This window comes from Mastigoproctus giganteus, chromosome 12 (assembly GCF_048544385.1).
Source record: "Mastigoproctus giganteus isolate SK-2022 chromosome 12, ASM4854438v1, whole genome shotgun sequence".
NCBI classification, from domain to species: Eukaryota; Metazoa; Arthropoda; class Arachnida; order Uropygi; family Thelyphonidae; genus Mastigoproctus; species Mastigoproctus giganteus.
In genome coordinates this window covers 107,592,314-107,614,265 of record NC_143586.1, presented here as the reverse complement: position 1 = coordinate 107,614,265, position 21,952 = coordinate 107,592,314, and the positions used below count along the sequence as shown (strand labels likewise).

General features: G+C 38.4%; 1 protein-coding gene across 3 annotated transcripts in view; it reads left to right on the top strand.

Annotated features, from left to right (window-relative positions):
- Cpsf6 (cleavage and polyadenylation specificity factor subunit 6) overlaps positions 1–21,952 on the top strand; it is an 821,382-nt gene that overhangs the window by 153,801 nt on the left and 645,629 nt on the right. For all 3 annotated transcript variants that reach the window (XR_016547729.1, XM_090386823.1, XM_090386824.1), the window contains exon 4: positions 20,276–20,410. Coding sequence is in view for 2 of the 3 variants with exons in the window: in XM_090386823.1 (XP_090242949.1) it covers positions 20,276–20,410 (135 nt within the window). In the remaining variant the exon portion in view is untranslated. The remainder of the gene's footprint in view (positions 1–20,275; positions 20,411–21,952) is intronic.

The following is a 21,952-nucleotide window of genomic DNA, read 5'->3' as shown; positions in this document are numbered from 1 at the left end:
TTAATAATGATATCCAAAGTTAAGTATATAAGATTAATTGGGAGACCCTAGAACAAAGACTAGCAGATCCTTTATATATGAGGAAATTTAGGCTGTCATTAGAAGTTTAAGCAATTAATTATTAAGTTTACAAAAAAGCAGAATTCATATTTTTACATGCACATTCTTCTCAAATTTTCTCTGTATTCTTTGTTTTGTGACCATGGGTTTTTGTTAACTGTACTGTTGAAATTTTTCTCAAATGAAACTCTCTGTATTCTTTCTTTTGTGGCCATGGGGTTTTGTTAACTGTACCGCTGAGTTTGGCGAGTGGTGATAAAATTTTACTTGTCTATTCAAGTTGAAGGTTAGCTTAGGTAAGTTCTAGAGACAGACTGGTGAAACTGTAATTCCCATGAAATCCCATATGTGAACATGGTCTAATTTGCCTTGTCATTAGTTTTACCACAAAGTTAATCTCCCGAAGAAGCCATGGTCTGGAGAGAGAGAGGTTGGAAATTGAGCAGGTGTCAAGGCCAAATTAAAAGTTTCGCCTCAATCCAGGATTCAATAGTGCTTATATAAACCAAGTCTATATAAATAAAAGCTATAAAGAGTGCACAATTTTCTTTAAAAAAAAATCAATCTTTTAAAATCAATAGAAATTCCACTGAAACTAATGGGATTTTTTTTTCTCTTTTCTTCTCCTTTTTCTTTTATTTTCTTCTCTTTTCTTTTATTTTCTTCTCTTTTCTTTTTATTTTAAAATTTCCTATTAATCAAAGTAGAAAATATATAAACTAAAGTATAATAAGGTTTATAGCTGTTAATAATAATAAATATAACTAATAATAATAATAATAAATATAAATCTAACAATCTGCCATAAACCCATATTATAACTACATTAAAGTCTGGAAATACTGTAATATTTCTTGATTCTAATGTAAGTATAATGTGTGGTATACACAGTGGTAACACAGACAGTTTATTCTGCCTATTATTATCAAGAAACAGCTATTAGCATTAGTAGAGGCATTTGATGCAAGAAGAAAGCAAGCTTATGCAGCATCAGCCAAAAAAAAAAAAAAAAAAAACCCACTTCCACTTCACCCCTCTGTTCATTCAAAATACCTGTCCAGCCGAGCCTTAAACTTATTTAGGCTATCAACCTCCACCACAAGGGATGGAAGTCTGTTCCACCAACCAACCACCCGCTGGCTAAAGGCAAATTTCCGCACGTCTATCCTACATCTGTCTTTCCTCAATTTGAATTTATGCCCTCTCAGGTGATTTTTCTGAGCTAGAGGAAGAATCCCATCAGCATTGAGCATGCTTAAACCATTCAAGGCTTTATACACCTCTATCAGATCACCTCGCTGGTATAGCATTAGCATTAGCAGAGGCATATGATGCAAGAAAGCAAGCTTATTCAGCATCAGCCAAAAAAAAAAAAAAAAAAAAAACCACTCCCATTTCACCCCTCCGTTCGTTCGAAATACCTGTCCAGTTGAGCTTTAAATTTGTTTAGGCTATCAACTTCAACAACAAGTGATGGAAATCGGTTCCACCAACCAACCACCCGCTGGCCAAAGGCAAATTTCCGCACATCTATCCCACATCCGTCCTTCCTCAATTTGAATTTATGCCCTCTGAGGTGATTATTCTGAGAAAGATGAAGAATCCCATTGGCATTGAGCATGCTCAAACCATTCAAAGCCTTATACACCTCTATCAGATCACCTCGCCGGTGCCTAGTCTCCAGACTCTGTAATTTGCAAAACTTAAGCCTTTCTTCGTAAGAGCAACCCTTTGTTCCATTTACTAATCTTGTTGCCCTTCTCTGTACCCGTTCCAGCAGCTCTACATCCTTCTTGAAATGAGGCCTCCAGACCTGTATACAGTACTCAAGATGTGGCCTTACCATTGCCTTATACAAGGGAATAATCACCTCCTTATCCCTGCTAGAAAAATTCCTGTATATCATTGACAAGACACCATGAGCTACTCTTGCAGCTCGTCTGCACTGCTCAGAGAACTTTATATCTGCCTGCACAATTACCCCCAGGTCCTTTTCATTCTCCACCACTGTCAGTGTAGTACCGCAGAGTTGATACGTTGCTCTGGGGTTACTGTTTCCCATATGCAGCACTTTACATTTGTCGATGTTAAACCTCATTTGCCACCTCTCAGCCCATCTGTTCAACCTTTCCAGATCCTGTTGCAGCAGCATAGCGTCAGTATTGTCCTTAACGACCCTGCCAACCTTTGTATCATCTGCAAACTTGGACATTAAACTTGATATCCCATCATCAATATCATTCATAAACACCGAAAACAACAACGGACCCAACACTGAACCCTGAGGAACTCCACTAATAACATTAGTCCACGTTGAGCAGTGTCCATTGATTACCACTCTCTGTCTTCTGCCACTCAACCATCCCCTTATCCATAGCAGCAATTTGCCTCCAATGCCACACTGCTTCAATTTGTGCAGCAGTCTTCCATGTGCAACAGTATCAAAAGCCTTTCTAAGATCCAAATATATAATATCAAAGTTATTCCCTGCATCCAGTTCTTTTGTGACTACATCATAGTATCCAGTCAAATTGGTCAGGCAAGACCTGCCCTTAACAAAACCATGCTGCGTCTGAGCTATAACTGAATTCTTGTCTAGATGATCCTGCAGTGCTTCTTTAACCAGTGCCTCCATTAATTTACCTGGAACAGAAGTTAAACTAACAGGTCTATAATTACTTGTGTCAGCCTTTGAACCTCCTTTGTGAATTGGGGTCACATTTGCACATCTCCAGTCCATAGGTACCTCCCCTGAGTCCAAGGAAGCTCTCATAATTATGGCTAAGGGTTTGCTTACTTCCTTTGCTGCCTCCTTTAATATAACTGGATAGATCCCATCCACCCCAGGTGCCTTTTTTATGTTTATCCTCAACAATCTCTCCTCCACTTTCCTCTCAGTTATTACAAAATCATCCAGCTCACTGCCAATGTTTACTTTACCTACATCATTCTCCTTCCTGAATAACTCCTCATGCGTGAATGTAGATGCAAAATACTCGTTTAGATTGTTAGCCACCTGAGCAGGATCCTCAACTGTTGAACCATCAATATCCTGTGGACCAATCTGATTCATCCCTTTCCTTTTCGAGTTCAAGTATGTAAAGAACTCTTTTCTGTTTTTCTTTGCATCCTTTGCCAAGGATTTTTCATAGTCTGCCTTTGCCTGCCTAATCTCCTTTGTGACTTGGTTACAGACCAACTTATATCTATCATAGGCTTCCATGTCACCCATTACTTTGTATGTATCCCATGCATTTTTCTTCTCTGCCACATGTCTCATTAGTTCATCTGACAACCATTTAGGCCTAAAGCTTGAACAATATTTCTTAGTTGGTATGTAAAGCCTGGTAGCCTCCAAGATTAGTTCCTTGAATGCTTCCCATTTTGAGTTTGCTGTTGGTAACATCATCAGTTGGTCCCACTGTATAGAATTTAAATACTGTCTCAGACCATCATAGTCGCCTTTACGAAAACAAAAACCCTTCCCTTTACCTCTGATGGTAGTTACCTCCTTGAGTAAATCCCACGTCAACACACTGTGATCACTGCCACCTAGTGGTTCATTTATCTGCAGGTTCTTAATGCATGAAGAATCACTACTGATAATCAGATCAAGAGTATTGCTCCCTCTTGTTGCCTCACGAACATGCTGATGTAGAAAACAATCATCCAATAAATCCACAAAAGCCTTGCTAGTGTGCGAGTGACCAACCCACAAATTCCAGTCAATATCTGGGAAATTAAAGTCCCCCATTATAAGACTCTCTGATTTACTGGCCCACTCTATTTCCCTGTACAATATCTTATTGTACTCATCAGAGTCATTAGGCCTATAGCACACTCCTACTCTCAATTTTGATTTCCCTATGCTTATGTCACACCAAACTGACTCGACGCTGCCCTGTCCATCGATGTCGACTGGCTTCACTTCCTTGGACTTTATGTGTTTCTTAATTAATAGCATAACCCCTCCTCCCCTCCTGTCCTGTCTATCCTTTCTATACACATTGTATTCCCCAAATTCCAGTTCCGCATTACTTATATCTGTGTGACACCACGTCTCTGATATCCCAACAATATCTGCCTTTGATGTTTTGAGCAATACCTCAAATTCATCAAATTTATTTACCAAACTCCTAGCATTGGTGTACACGCAGGTATACATGCACCTGTTTCTATTCTTGGCTACCCTAACACAACCCATGTGTTTACTTGTACCGCAATGACTACCAGCAGTCTCTGAAATATCCTGCATCTTGTTTTTCAGACTTCTGCTCATTTCAATAGAAGCAGTGCAAGAATCACTTCCACCTCTGCCACTGGCTACTGTTAATCTATTAGTCCTTGTATCCCCCCCAACTAGCAGTTTTCCGATCCACCTAACACTGCCTCGACAGCATCAGCAAAAATTCTTGCACCCTTTCTATTTAAGTGTATCCCATCCCTGTAGAAGCAATCTCTCCTGTTAACAAGTACAGTCCAGGCTGAAAAAAATTCTACCCCTTGAGCCTTGCACAATCCCTCCAGGGCCGAATTGATCGACAAGGCTCTCATTTATATACTCCCTCCTATCGTGTCTGGGCAGAATTGCAGACACTTTCAAGTTAAACCCTAATTCACGGCTTTTTTTCAACAGTGACCTGTACTTGCTAAGTAATTCCGCCGGTCTCCTACTCTTAATATCATTAGTGCCAACGTGTACAACTATATCACCTTTTGTGCCCTTAAAAGATGATATCCGCTCTACAACGTCATCAACCTTTGCCCCTGGCAGACATACCCTGGTCCTATTCCACCTATCCTTTTTACAAAGGATGTTCCCCGTTTCCCTGACAATAGAGTCACCAACAACTACTAGTTCCCGTGGGACCAGCGCATTCTGCCTAGGGGGCTGCTTCTGTGTTGCCTGATGTGGTCTCCAGACACTGTAATTTGCAAAACTTAAGCCTTTCTTCGTAAGAGCACCCCTTTGTTCCATTCACTAATCTTGTTGCCCTTCTCTGTACTCGTTCCAGCAGCTCTACATCCTTCTTGAAATGAGGCCTCCAGACCTGTATACAGTACTCTTAGGTGTGGCCTGACCATCGCCTTATACAATGGAATAATCACCTCCTTATCCCTGCTGGAAAAATTCCTGTATATCATTGACAATACTCCATGAGCTACTCTTGCAGCCCGTCTGCACTGCTCAGAGAACTTCATATCTGCCTGCACAACCACCCCCAAGTCCCTTTCATTCTCTACCACTGTCAGTGTAGTACCACAGAGTTGATACGTTGCTCTGGGGTTGCTGTTTCCCATGTGTAGTACTTTACATTTGTCAATGTTAAACTTCATTTGCCACCTCTCAGCCCATCTGCTCAACCTTTCCAGATCCTGTTGCAGCAGCATAGTGTCAGTAGTGTCCTTGACATCCCTGCCAACCTTTGTATCGTCTGCAAACTTGGACATTAAGCTTGATATACCATCATCAATATCATTTATAAATACAGAAAACAATAATGGACCCAACACTGAGCCCTGAGGGACTCCACTGATAACATCAGTCCACGATGAGCAGTGTCCATTGATTACCACTCTCTGTCTTCTCCCCCTCAACCACCCCTTTATCCATAGCAGCAATTTGCCTCCAATGTCACACTGCTCCAATTTGTGTAGCAGTCTTCCATGTGCAACAGTATCAAAAGCCTTTCTAAGATCCAAGTATATAATATCAAAGTTATTCCCTGCATCCAGTTCTTTTGTGACTGCATCATAGTATCCAATCAAGTTGGTCAGGCAAGACTTCCCCTTAACAAAACCATGCTGTGTCTGAGCTATAACTGAAGTCTTGTCTAAATGATCCTGCAGTGCTTCTTTAACCAGTGCCTCCATTAATTTTCCTGGAACAGAAGTTAAGCTCACAGGTCTATAATTACTTGTGTCAGCCTTTGATCCTCCTTTGTGAATTGGGGTCACATTTGCACATTTCCAGTCTATGGGTACCTCACCTGAGTCCAAGGAAGCTCTCATAATTATGGCTAAGGGTTTGCTTACTTCCTTTGCTGCCTCCTTTAATATAACTGGATAGATCCCATCCACCCCGGGTGCCTTTCTTGTGTTTATCTTCAACAGTTTCTCCTCCACTTTACTCCCAGTTATTTCAAGATTCTGTAGCTTACTGCTAGAGTTGAATACACCTGGCATTCCCCTCGCTGAATAACTCCTCATGTGTGAATGTCGATGCAAAATATTCATTTAGTTTGTTGGCTACCTGAGCAGGATCATCAACACTTGACCCATCAATATCAAGTGGACCAATCTGATTCATCCCCTTCCTTCTAGAGTTTACATAAGTAAAGAACTCTTTGCTGTTTTTCTTTGCATCCCTTGCCAAGGATTTCTCGTAATCTACCTCCGCCTTCCTAACCTCCTTTGTAACTTGGTTGCATATCAACTTGTATCTATCATAGGCTTCTGTGTCATGTGTTAATTTGTATGTATCCCGTGCATTTTTCTTCTCTGCCATATGCCTCATTAGTTCATCTGACATCCATTTTGGCCTAAACCTTGAACAATATTTCTTAGTTGGTATGTAAAGCCTAGTAGCTTCCAAGATAAGTTCTTTGAATGCTTCCCATTTTGAATTTGCTGTTGGTAACATCATCAGTTGGTCCCACTGTATAGAATTTAAATACTGTCTCAGTCCATCATAGTCGCCTTTACAGAAGCAATAACCCTTCCCTTTACCCCTAATGGTAGTTACCTCTTTGAGTAAATCCCACTTCAGCACACTGTGATCACTGCCACCTAGTGGTTCATTTTTCTGCAGATTCTTAATGCATGAAGAATCACTGCTGATAATCAAATCAAGAGTATTACTCCCTCTAGTTGCCTCCCGAACATGCTGATGTAGAAAACAATCATCCAATAAATCCACAAAAGCCCTGCTAGTGTGTGAGTAACCAGCCCCCAAATTCCAGTCAATATCTGGGAAATTAAAATCTCCCATTATAAGACACTCTGATTTACTGGCCCACTCTATTTCCCTGTACAGTTCCTTATTATACTCATCAGAGTCATTAGGCCTATAGCACACTCCTACTCTCAATTTTGATCTCCCAATGTTTATGTCACAGCTATCACATTACAGGATTTTTTCAGTCCATTGTTCACATACTTGTTGTATAGTACAGGTATAGTACAGTGCTGACAGTGTGATGTATACCAAGTAAGAATTACAAGAGCTACTAATTATAAGTTTAAGTGTAATGAATCCTCACCATTAGTTTGCTGTGATGAGATTAATTTTACATTGGTAATTAATTTATATTTCACTCTCCCGTCACCACACCTCTTGTATTCATTACATACACATTTTGCAAAATAAAGCTACCTAAAAAGAAATTGTTTATTATTATTGTAAACAAATTAATTCATTGTTCTAATAGCAACTTAATCAGTTACTTTACTTTTACCTGTGGAATCTTTTAAAAATTTTTTGTATGTTATGATTTTTAAGAAATCTCTGAACTTTTTGCCTTATTATTATAACTTGCCTTATTAATTATTACAGTAGTATTCTGTCTCTACCCTCTTAATCGGTTTCTTTTTAGCAAGTTGCATATCTCTGACACCAAATTTGCTTTATTGTTTGGTTTAGTTTCATAACTAAGCTTTTCAGTGCTTGCCCCATTATTACACAAAATAAGATTTGAATTAATTAAATATAATAGCAGCTATAGCTGCAGAATGCTTATGCATTCTGCTGCAGCCTTTTTAGAAGGGCAGTAAAAAAGCCAGTTGTCATTTAACCGTTAGCAGTAAGGACTAAAAAGGTTTTAGTGCTAAAAGCCTATGGAAAATTCATTAATTGAACAAGTTAGTGCATTGCATTATGTTAGTTCACAGTAAATCACCAAAGTAGGTGAAATGGCATCGTTTTTGTTATATCTCATATTGCAAATGCCTTCACAACGAGCTGCCCTGATATTGTACTACATCTAATATGCAATGCTTCACTAGTAGAGAAGACTGATGTTCTCGGCAGATACCACCACCCAGACAGAACGTTTTCAAGGTTCTTTGACACTCATTGGTGGGCAGGTAGGTACTCTGGTGTTACAATGAGTGAAAAACCCAGTTATCATATATAACTCCACTATGTGAGAGATGCCAGATGGTGTGCAACAGTGTATAGACTAAAAAGGTTTTAGGGCTGTGCACCTATCCTGCAACCATCCTTCCTCAACTTGAATTTATGCTCCCTCATGTGTGTATTGTCAGCAAGTGGAAGAATACCATTAACATTCAGCTTACTCAATCCCATCAAGGCTTTAAATACATCAATCAGCTCTCTCTCTCTCTCTCTCTCTCTCTCTCTCTCTCTCTCTCTCTCTCTCTCTCTCTCTCTCTCTCTCTCTCTAGGTAAGAGCACCCTTTTGTTCCCTCCACCAATTTGGTTGCCCTTCTCTGCACCCATTCCAGCAGATCTACATCACTTCCTAAAGTGAGGCCTTCAGACCTGTATACAATATTCAAGATGCAGCCAACCCATGGCCTTATACAAAGGGATAATAAGATCACCTCGTTATCCCTGCTAGCAAAGTTTCTGTATATTATTGATAAAACCCCATGAGCTGCCCTGCCATCATGTCTGCACTGCTCAGAGAATTCATTCTATGTCTAACTGCACAGTTTGCATCATCTTTTTCATTCTCTGCTACCCTAATGGTACCACAGTGTAAAGATTGGGAGAGTTGTTAATGATCAGTTCCAAGCTGTGCTCCTTCAGGATGTCTTGAACAGGCTTCTAGGAGGGTCAGAAAAGTGGTAGCTATATTTTAATGCAGTAAAATGCAAGGGTTTTACACTTGGGGAATAGTGACCCCAAGATAACTTATACACTTGGGGAATAGTGACCCCAAGATAACTTATACACTTGGTGGGGTTGAATTAAAAACAGAGGGGGCACCTCCGTAGCCAGGTGGGTAGTATTTCCCAAAGCTTGCAACAATTGTAAAGAAGTTATTAATCAGATCAAACATAGTTTTGAAGAGACTAACAATAGAAAACTTGCTTCATGCCTAATGGTAGCCAAGCATTCTGATCTCTTGGCAAAGCTTTTGGCCACAAATTTTGCCCATCTCTGCTCCCACCTCTGTCCAAACCAGATGGTTCTGTTGTTACTTCAGCCAAGGATAAAGCTGACCTGCTAGCATCCCATTTTTCTTCCAGCTCATGTATTAATGATCTTGGTAAAACACCTCCCACCATTCCCAACACGCTCCATTCAATGCCTCTTGTGGTCTTCCGTCAAAAGGATATCAGAAGGATTTTGATGAATCTTGATGCTAAGAAAGCTCCAGGTCCTGATGGTATTTCTCCACTTGTTCTCAAAACCTGTGCTCCTGAACTTACTCCTATTCTTTGCCACCATTTCTCACTTTCTTATTCCAAAGGTGTTTTCCTTCTGCTTGGAAATTTGCTCATATCTAGCCAGTTCCTAAAAAGGGTGACAAATCCCTCCCATCCAGTTATCGTCCCATTGCAATTACTTGTACTCTTTCTAAAGTAATGCTGAAATCAATTAACTGCCAACTCTTAAACTACCTAGAAACCTTCCATCTGATCGATGAACAACAGTATGGATTCCGTCAGTGTCGATCCAATGGTGATATTCTGGCTTATGTTACCCATTTATGGACAAATTAAATGGAAAAGTTTGATGAAACACAAGCAGTTGCCCTTGACATCTCAAAGGCTTTCGATCGTGTTTGGCATAAAACTCTTCTAAACAAGCTTCCATCTTATGGATTGCCAACTGTTTTTTGTAATTGGTTATCCAGTTTTCTCTCTGATCACTCACTGAGGGTGATGGTAGATGGCTCTCTGTCTTCTAGCTTCTCCACTAATGCTGGTGTTTTCCAAGGTTTAGTTCTTTCCCCCACTCTTTTTGTTTTGTATATTAATGACCTTCTTCCATTGACAGAAATCCTATCCATAATTTTGCCGGTGATAGCACATTGCATTCCACTTTCCATTTTGAGAAACCTTGCCCTGATCAATCAGGTTCAACTTCTCTATTATCCGCTACCATTTCCTTATATGCCCATCTCCAGGAATCCTTCAATGGGACAAAGACAACTTAGTTGATTTCAATCCTTGTAAAACTCAGTCTTGTCTTATATCTCGCAAAAAGGATTCTTCTGCTCCTATGCTCATCTTTCGTGACACTCCAATTTCTACGCAAAATGAGACATCTCTTTTGGGGATTATCCTGACCTGCCTAATGATAGCACATGCCGATGATAGCACATTGCATTCCACTTTCCATTTTGAGAAACCTTGCCCTGCTCAATCAGCTTCAACTTCTCGAATATCCGCTATCATTTCCTTAAATGCCGATCTCCAGGAATCCTCCAGTGGGACAAAGACAACTTAGTTGATTTCAATCCTTGTAAAACTCACTCTTGTTTTATATCTCACAAAAAGGATCCTTCTGCTCCTATGCTTATCTTCGTGACACTCCAATTTCTAGGCAAAATGATACATCTCTTTTGGGGATTATCCTGACTTCTAATGTCTCTTCCCACAAGCACATTACAAATATTGCTTCCTCTGCATCTAAGAAAAAAAACCTGGTTTTGTCTTTTGCTCTCGGCATTACTTTTCTTCCAAACAGCTGTTCACTCTGTACAAATCACAAATCTGTCCTACCATGGAATATTGTTCCCACATCTGGGGTGGTGTGCCCCAAAAACTTCTCTCAGGCTTCTAGATTCCATTCAGAAGAGGGCAATTACGTTTATTAATGACTGATCTCCAACAGAGTCTCGCCACTCGCTGTTCATAGAGGTACTGTTTCTGCAGCATGCCTTTTCTACAGATATTTCCATCGGCACTGTTCTTCTGATTTGGCTTCTATAATTCCTGCTCTCTTTCAAAACAGTCCGAAGACGTGCTGCCACTAGCCAACATCCATTTACTGTCCAACTTCAAACTCACAGAACCAACTTTTCATCTTCCTCGTTTATTCATTCAACTGCCATTTTCTGGAACAACCTCCCTTCATATATATTTCTTGAAAATTACAGTCTACAGACAAGACTGCATCAATAATTCAGACATAGCATGGGTTTGTTAAGGGAAAGTCTTGTCTGACAAATTTGATAGGATATTATGATGTGGTTACAAAGGAACTGGATGCAAAAAATAATTTTGATATCATATATTTGGATTTCAGGAAAGCTTTTGACACTCTTGCGCATGGAAGACTATTGTACAAATTGGAGCAGAATGGTATTAAGGGTAAGTTGCTACAATGGATAAAAGGATGGTTAAGTGGGAGAAGACAGAGGGTGGTAATCAATGGGTGCTGCTCTTCTTGGACTAATGTTATTAGTGGAGTCCCACAGGGTTCGGTGTTGGGTCCACTGTTGTTTTGTATATTTATCAATGATATTGATGAAGGTATATCAGGCTTAGTGTCCAAGTTTGCAAATGATACAAAGGTTGGCAGGGTTGTTAATGACAGTAATGGCAGTGTGCTACTTCAACAGGATCTAGATAATTTGGGCAGATGGGCTAAGAAGTGGCAACTGAAGTTTAACCTTGACAAATGCAAAGTACAGTAATACCGCGAAGTTACGCGATAGGTGGGTCCGACGAAAATCGCGTAAGTCGAATTCGCGTAAGTCGGGGTACAACTTTGCATATAAATACATATAAATTTTGCTTAATTGGGACCAAGGACTAACAAAAACACTAGTTTAGAAGAAAAATATTAATAAAATTGCAGTTCTTTATACATATTAATACAAAATATGTATTAAAAAACAAATGACTTACGGTAAAAAGTTATTTCGATGTCGATGGCTTCATAAAATCTAACAAAATCGTCTGACGACACAGCGCGTTCTTTTTTTCACGCAGAATTTCTTCGTAGCAAGCTAATAATTTTTTTATTCCTTGCTTTGTAGCTATAACGCATTCTTCGTTGGAGTCTATGTTTTCTAAAATTTTTAAGCCCTTTACAATTGAGCCCTTTTCAATTTTCAACCTGTCAAGTTTGCAATTGTCATGTGCTTTTCGCCGTTGCTTCGTTTAGGCCTGTAGCACGTGCAATATCACATGGTCTTTCATTTCGCTCAAAGCGTTTCACAATTTTATATTTTTTCTCTATCGACAGAGGCGGACTGGCCATAAGCCTTACCGGGGAAACCCCGGTGGGCCAGTGTGATTTTGGCTATAAACCATAGTATGAGGTCACTATAAATTTTTCCGGGTAAGAATTTTTGATCCAGTCCGCCTCTGTTTATCGATAATTGCTTTTCTTTTTCTCTCTGAATCTGCAGTGTCTTCACCAGGATGCTTCCTTTTCACACCTTTTAATTAAGTATTTTACTCATTTTTAGGGAATAAAGCACAATTACAAAACGAGGAGGCACGCTTGATATGCATAAACAAAGCTGCGCGCATGTAGCAACTGAATAAACAACACCATAAAGGCAGAGATACACTATTAACACCTCACATTTCTAGGGGTTACTACCATAAAACAATAAAAATCCAGTTGCGTTTCTGCTAGTGAAATCTGTTATAAACTGGTAGTAAACTCGATCTAATTGCATTTGCGATTATACCGATAGCTGGAATTGTGTTGGTTTTTACGTTATTATGGTGAAACGTGTTTCCCCTTCACTGATATAAAAAACATAAAAGCAGCAAAGTTGAATTTTGTTCATCTTTCGCTCTCATTGTCCGCCGTCTCACCGTATATCGATAACATATGAAAAACGACCTTGAAGATAGTGGGCGGCAGCGTTGCCAAACGAAAAAATCAAGAACCGCGTAACTCCGAGTTCGCGTAAGTCGGGGTATTACTGTACTGCATATGGGTAGAAGTAACCCCAGAGAACGTACCAAATGTGTGGTACTTCACTTAAGGTGGTAGAAAATGAAAAAGACCTGGGAGTAATTGTGCAGTCAGATATGAAGTTTTCTGAGCAATGCAGACAGGCTGCCAGGGCAGGTCATGGGGTTTGTCAATGATATATAGGAATTTTGCTAGTAGGGAAAAGGAGGTGATTATCCCTCTGTATAAGGCAATGGTCAGGCCACGCCTTGAGTGCGTACAGGTCTGGAGGCCTCATTTTAGGAAGAATGTAGATTTACTTGAGCATGTACAGAGAAGGGCAACAAGATTGATGAGGGGAATGAAGGGATCCTCTTATCAAGAGAGGCTTAAGTTCTGCAAATTGCAGTGGCTGGAGACTAGGCACCTGTGCGGTGATCTGATTGAGGTGTATAAGGCCTTGAATGGGTTCAGCATGCTGAATTCTGATGGGATCCTTCCACTTGTTCAGATTACAAACCTAAGGGGGCATAAATTCAAATTAAGAAAAGACAGATGTAGATTAGATGTGCGGAAATTTGCCTTTAGCCAGTGGGTGGTTAATTGCTGGAACAAACTTCCATCTGTCATTGTGGAAGTTGATAGGTTGAATAAATTTAAGGAGGAACTGGACAGGCATTTGGATGGAATGGTGTGATTTTTTTTTTTTGACTGATGCTGCATAAGCTCATACATTTGCTTTTTTGCATCACATGCCACTACTACTACTACTACCACCTCCAACCAAGCACGGTACTAAGTACTATAGGTTCTAATACCTCTCGTTTGGGGTTTTCATTTAAAAAAAAAAAAAACTAAGAGAAAATATGCTTTAGAAAAATATCATAAAGCCGTTCAAAATTGGTTCTTTTAACAGAACATATGATAACAATGAAAGTGTAGTGCATGTAATGATTTGAATTGGTAACTAATACAATTTACATTATAAAATGACCCTTTAGAGAGATAAATATTTTATACAGCAAAAATTTTAACTTACGAGGTATTGGAACAAATAACTAAAGAACAATGTATTATTATGTTCAAATTACGATATTTTTATGATACGATGGCCCCTCTGGAACGGATTAATATCGTAAAGCGGGGTGCACTGTATTGTATAGTTATGCGCTCGATTTGAAATGTGGGATTTATGAATGTTTAACATTCATTTTTTGCAATTAATCTTCATATTTTCGATTTTGTTGATACTTAGGAGAAAAAACTCGTAAAACTGGGAACTTGTAAAGCAGCAACTGCCTGTAGTGTGGGGGGGGGGACTCGTAAACCTGGGAACTCATAAAGTGGGAACTGGCTGTACTTGAGTCTCATAAAATTTATTTACTTTACTCCTTGCTTTACTTTGTAAGCAAGTAAATATGTGCTTTTGTGCATTTTAATAATGCTTACATAGACAACGTAATTTCTAGTCCTATGTGGACCTCACTATGTTACATGTGGGAGTCTTTATGTGATTTGCAATTGTATGGGCTGTAATTCTCCACATGTACCCATTTCCCATTTTCAGGTTACTGCAGGTCAAAATAGAAGCAATGCAAGAATCAGTTTCACTCTGTATATTTCTGTCATTAAATTATTAGTCTGTATATCCATCCAAAATATACAAGGCAGAATTTTATAATTTTATTCTACCTTAGGTGCACCAGGTAATAAGTTCCTACAACGTTTGGCTGTAATCTTTGTAATAATAGTTTTATTTTTATTCAAAGTAATCATCATCTGATTAAATTCACTTGTTATTACACTGGTCTAAAAGTTTCTGAAAAGTGTCAGTGAAGGTGTCCAAAGAGGCGATGTCCATTTTAACGGTTATGTTGTTCTTCCTGTCCTCAACATCCTGAAGCCTCTTCCTTTGAGAGCAGTTTGGGAGAGTAGGATAGGGTAGATGGTTGATCTGTACAATGCCACGTTTTATCAGAAATGTTTCACGAGTGCAGAATGGAAGGGGCATTGTTGTGCAACAAGCACCAGCTGCCTTTCTCTTGAAATTGAGGCATCACCCAGGAAATGTGCTTCAGTAGTCTTTGAATAGTACATAGAACACAGCATTGACTGTCTTCCTTCAGATAAAATTCCTTGTGAATCACATCTGTTTATCATAAAAAAACATGATCAGCATTGTCTTGATCGTGGATTTCTGTAAATGAAACATTTTGGGCCTTGGTGATGATTTTGAAGTCCACTGCATGCTTTAATGCTTTGTTTCTGGGGTATACTGAAACATCCAATATTGTTTCCAGTGATAATATATAATCAAGGAAATATGTGCATAAGCAGAATGCAAGGTTTTGCCCCAGGAGAATCCCAATGTTAATGCTGCCAATTGATTATATTCATAAAGATTACTGTCACTGTCTGCACCAGGCATTTTTGGTCCAGTTGGGTCAATTTCCAGTGTTGATGGAAATAATACAAGTGTCTACTTCAATGTTATTAGGGACAGTTTTCTGGTTTTTTTTTTTTTTTTTTTGTGTTGATGTGGATGGCAGCTGATTTTAACAGGATGGTGTGAGGCCCTATACTTTGGGAATAGTCCTAGGGTTCCTGAATGAAATTTTAGACAAGGTGGTTTCTAATTGCTACCCTGAGGTTTGTTGGGTTATCTCAAAGACATAGTGTTTCAAAAGAATCCACAAACCATTCCTGCATTGAAGAAAGTGACTGAAGATTAAATTTTTTCTGTCAGAGGAAAGGTTGGAGCATGTTCTTCACAATGTCAACTATGACACATTATTGATAAATGTAAAGCAGGCTTAATGTTGATGGAATTCTTCCTCTTGCTCAGATTATGCGCTTGATGGGGTATAAATTTAAATTGAGGAAACACAGTTGCAGAATAGTTGTGTGGAAATTTGCCTTTAGCTAGCAAGTGGTTGTTTGCTGGAACAAACTTCCATCTGTTGTTGTGGAAGTTGATAGCTTAAATAAATTTAGGAAGAACTGGACAAACTTTTGGACCAAGTGGATAGGTGAATGGGAAGGGGTTTTCTTTTTCTTTCTTCCTTTTTTTTTTTTTTTTTTTTTTGACTGATGCTCTGTAAGCCTGCTTTCTTGCATCATATGCCACTACTAATGCTAATGCTAATGTGGTGGACACATTGAACATGTGGCTTGAATTTCACAACACTAATAAATATAGTTCAACTGTTAATTTCTGTTTCTAAACAATATCTTATATTCTTCAACTGAATAAGCAATCATCCTGTAGTATGGCTGTATGACTGTATGATGAATAAGCAATCATCCTGTAGTATGGCTGTATGACTGTATGATGAATAAGCAATCATCCTGTAGTATGGCTGATTCCCCAAGTAAGTCAGATAACATTGCACAATCAGAAAAATTAAACTTCTCAGCAGCCTTTACCCTCCAAAATGCAAATACAGGTCGACCATCACTAATCCAGCAGCATTGGGAGCTGTGGGGTACCAGATTAGTGAGTTTGCCGGATCACCGGTGGTTATTTTAGCACATACAGTTTACCCAACAGCTAACCACCTCAGCCTACCTTTAATACGTTGACTGCCAAGCTAGTTTAAGAAAAAAATTCCCCAGGGGCCAAAAATATTTAGCAAATAATTTGATTAGTAATTCTAATATAAATATTGTAATGTCAGTGTTGTTGTTTTTTTGCTTAAAATATCAAAAAAAAAAAAAAAAAAAAAGCCGTTTTTTTTTTTTTTTTTTTTATATGTTGCATATATGTGGCCGTGTTGGCCACATTACGTGTGATGCTATTACGTCATACATATGAAGGTCGCTTGTGATTAGTTTATTGCAAGCGCTGCAATAAAACTAATCGTGATAAAATAAACTCTCAAACATCACAATAAGTTTGTGTCAGTATTGTTAGAGATTTTGTGAAAACAAGTTCATTAGCATGCTGTATTATCCATCATATTGTGTTGTGTGTTGTGTTTTTCCACAAGTTTGTACAAGTGTGTTGAAAAAAAAAGCTAAAAAGGAATGGGTAAAAGAAAATTACTAAAATAAGAAGAACTGAGAGAAATTTCTGGAATTTACAGTTAAGCAGAGTTAAACTTCTCACAGATACACCGCTGTTGAGTTTTTTCAGAAGTTCAACTTTATTTGTTATGGACAGTGTACGGTGTTTGTGCTTTACACCACGAGAGACACTTCCTTTATGCAGTGGACCCATGGCTGGGGCTAAATGTGAGCAGGTTATAATAATAAATACAGGTGGGAATGGCTTGCCAGTGTTTACGAGTTTGTGCCAACAGCTGATGCTGCAACCAATGCCACCAAAACAGTAGCGGCAGGTCGGTGCACTGACCTGCCGCTAAATTCGAAATTACGTTCATGGAAATCATGCCCGAATTATCAGTGGAACTGGATTACCAGTGGCCGGATTAGTGATGGTCAACCTGTCCATCTGAAAATACTGGACACAGAAAATTATACAAAATGCACATAGTAAAGAAAATCGAAAATTTGTTAGTGCTTCAGTTGACCACAGAAAATACAGTCATGGCCTTTGATTCATATGAATATGAATTTTTATAAATTTGCTGTAAAGTAACACTTCACTGTTCTCTTTAGTTACTCTTTGTTACCTCCACATAATTCTGGATCCGTCTAGCATCTTTTAACTATTAAAATATATTTCCATCATTTAACTCATGATATTATATTTTGAATATACCTTGTTTGGTTTATACTTTATAAATATATAATATCGGTGTAAATACACCATAGTTTACCCATAAATTTAACTACATAAGTAGTGTGACAACATCGTTTGATTTTATCTCATATTGTATTGCAGGTATTGCACTACTTCGAATGGTACCTCCATAGCCAGGTGGGCAGGAGCAGCAGTGCGTAGCACACACTTCTTGATTAGACCAGGGTCCGAGCCCGTGACCACCAAATATGGAGGATGCGGAAAGGTCAGGGAATGACCACTGCATATCCCCGGAGCAATATGGCCTTAGTTGCTAATGCTCCTAAAAACCAAACAACAACAACTACTTCGAATAAATAACACTTCTCTAGTAGAGGAGACTACTGTTATTTATTCTCAGTATTGTGGAATTCCACAATATTATTACCGTATTTCCCCATGTATAAGATGCACCTTAAATATTGGTCCCGAAATTTGAAAAAAAAAATGTATTACATAAAGTTATTGAACTCAAGTTTTATTCATCATAAAATTCATACAACTCATCACTGTCAAAACTCCCATCCATTAGCTTGTCCTCATCTGTGCCTGATGACGAATCACTGTCTTCATATATTGCCTCGTCCTCAGTTCCATCTATGGCATTTGAAATGCCACACTTCTTAAATGACTTGACAACGATCTCAATCTTGATATTATCCCAGGATCTTTTCACCCAGGCACAAACTTCTCCTATAGTTGGTTTCTTCACTCTTCCTGCTGGTGTCAAATTGTCCCCAGAAGGCTTAATCCATCCATTGGTTCCATTCGTCTCTCATGGCAGCTTTGAAGGGTTTGTTAATGCTGACATCAAGTGGTTGGAGCTGGGATGTCAAGCCTCCAGGTATGACAGCAAGTTTTGTTTTTTTGCTTTGCAGCAATCTTCTTTGTGTTTTTTGTTATGTGTGCCCTGAACTGATCAAGCACCAATAGGGCAGGTTTGTGTAAAGCCCACCTGGTCTCCTGCTCCAAACTTTCTCAAACCAGATCTTCATCCCATCCTGATCCATCCAACCCTTGTCATGAACGTGGACAATCACTCCTCGAGGAATGTCTTCTTTTGGCATTGTTTTGCGTTTGAAAATCAGCATAGGAGGCAGCTTGGTTCCGTTGGCACAACAAGCTAGAACAACTGTATAATGACTCTTTTCATGTCCACTTGTCTTCACAGTTACAGTTTTCACCCCCTTCTTATCAACAGTTCTGTTACTTGGGACATCAAATTGAAGGGGACTTCATCCATATTTGCAATCTGTCCCAACTCAAACTGAAGTGTCTTCTGACATTGAATGACTAAACAATGAAATTCAAGGACCTTCTGCTCATAGCTTTCAGGCATCTTTCGGGCAAGTCTCATGCGTGTACACATGCTTAGTCCATTCTGTTTCATGAACCTGAAGCACCAATTGTGTCCACCTTTGAAATCAGTAACTTCTTTTTCAGAACAATTCTTCTTGCCTCATGCTGAACCATCTTTGTGGACACAGGAATTCCAATTGACCTTTGCTCCTCAATCCATATCTTCAATTCCCTTTCTAAATCAGGCCATTTTGCTGACTTGCCTGTCATGGCCTTCTTCTGCCGTGGTGTTTTCAGTAGGGTTTCTTCTTCCCGTAGCCAGTCTCGAATTGTTTTCTCAGTTGGAGGAGCACCAAACTTACATTCAGCAGCACGATTTCCATTCACTTTTGCAAACTGGATCACTTTTAACTTGAATTCAGCACAGTTTGCAATGGCTCAGAAAATCTTTTCTGAGCCATTTCTGGGCAGAACGTGGCAAAATGTAACCTAATATACCGGTAACAAGTGCGAAACAATGAGCGAAAAGACAACAAGCGCGAAAAAGCGGGAAATGCAAGTAAAAAAATCTACAACCACTGTATAAGACGCACCCAGTTTTTAGACCCCAAATTTTTCGAAAAAGGGTGTGTCTTATACATGGGGAAATACAGTATATTGTGGAATTAACTTCGCAACCGTGATGCCATGTCTGGATTATCAGGGTACCTGCCCGCCCACCGACGAGTGAGCCAACAAGCTCCGAAACACGTCTGGGTGGTAGTATCCTCTGAAAATAAATAACAGTAGTCTCCTCTACTAGAGAAGCATTATTTATTCGAAGTAGTACAATACCTGGTATCTCGTTGTGAAGGTAGCTACAATATGAGATAAAATTAAATGATGATGTTACACTACTCATGTAGTTAAATTTATGGGTAAACTATAGTGTGTTTACACCAATATTATATAGTTAATTTCACCCACAACATATTATGCCTTGTGCATTTAGTCTCAAAAAAGCATTATAAATATAGATGCCTTAGATGGTTTATAAATATAATTTATGCTTTCTAAATATTTGCACCTAGTTCCAGTAACAATTTATTGCAGGTGATCAGAAGTTACCAGTAATATCATATTACTGGTAACCTTGTAACAAGTTATAAATTTAGATGTTTGCACAATGCCTGCATGAGTTGCAGTGTTATTTCATTATATAAATTAACTACAACTTATATCTCATATTTATATGTAAATTAAGTTCAATTTACTTCCATAGTTTTAAATTTGGCTGAGCAAAATGTGTAGTTATTTTGTAGCACAATTGTATCTTCTGTTTTATCTCAATTTAACAGTTTGGCATGTCTTCTGATGAAACTCCTTCTCAGGGACGCCCCTCATCAACTGGCAGTGGATCTCCTCGCCATCATCGTCACCATCACCATCATCATGGTAAACGAGTAGCTGTTTATGTTGGCAATCTGACGTGGGTGAGTCCTATTTTTATATTTTTTATTATTTTTAGTTAGTGTGCATGAAGCATGATAGCCTTCTTAATGTAATATAAGTAGAGAAAAAATTATATGTTTGCTGTAAAAATTATAAAGAAGTTTTCAGAATTAGTAAGAATTATTAGTCTGCGGTGCCAACCTCTTCACACATGCATGTGTGTGTGTGTGTGCATACTGTAATCTTAAAAATTAAGAGTGCATATCAGTAGAAATCAATAAAACTGAAGAGATGTAGTATGAAACATTCAAATTAAATCATAGCACTAAATGTTCTTACATGCACAGTATTATAAATAACACTAACTGTGTTCCTTTTTCATAATTTAGATTAAGAAATTTAATGATACATTAAACGGCCATATATTTTGAAGATTTTTCCCTCCTTCTTCCATGATAAAAATACAAGTGTCCCCTGCGTAGTGCTTTTAAGTAGGCTGGTAAAAAAGGGCACTAAGTGCATCTGCATTAAGTGGAGAGAGAATTGTATCCATAGCAAATAATTTTAAGTGGTGGGTAGCAAATAATTTTAAGCCAGAAAAGAAAAAAAAAAGATTGATTTTTTTTCCTGGCTCATTTCGAGGCACCATCTCTCTCCCTGTAGCAACAATAAGTGGAGCAGAAACATTTAAACCTTTAAATATAAATTATTCAATAAAGCATAAATACACTATATGGTCAAGAAAATGCAAGAAAACTTACTTTAACATTACAGAATCTTATAATCTGTATAATTTAAATACAGTGTGTGTATTTAAATTATATACAGTGTTTTAATTATATACAGTTAATTATACAGTGTATAATTTAAATACAGTATATATATATATATATACACACACACACACACTGTATTTAAATTATACAGTGACAGCTTGCAATATTGTTAATTTTCAGATTGCTCAAAATGACTAAGTATAAATCTAATGCTTTCCTGAATTTTGCCCTTTTAGAATGTCGAATTCAGTTACCACTGGTAAGTTTTTCCAATAGCTTTTCCACCTTCCTATACCGCCTTCACATTATTAGCATTATTTAACTCTCTTTAGGGCCATCTAAAAAAAGAATCTTTAACCCATTTATGCCTAGCGTCCTTTATGTCCATGTGTTCCAGGAGTCTTTGGAGAAAATATACCCAGTTTTGTTCACAACTTTTAAGGGATAGGTTTGTTGTTGGTGCTTTTCAAATAAGCTAAATTTTTGAGTTTCAATTTTCACACATACCCTATTCACACAGGTAAGTGTTTCATTTTTTTATGTTTATTTTAATCAAAAAGTAAATTTTAACCAGTACAAGTTTTAACTTTTCTAACTGAAATGTGCTTGAGTTATATATGCATTTACAAATCAGTGTCAACTATATTTAGGAAGCAAGGCATTTGCATAGAAAAATGTTGTTTTGTTTTGTTTTTTTTTTTTTTTAGGAGCATTAGCAACTAAGGCCATATTGCTCCGGGATATGCGGTAGTCATTCCCTGACCTTTCCGCATCCTCCGTATTTGGTGGTGACGGGCTCGAACCCCG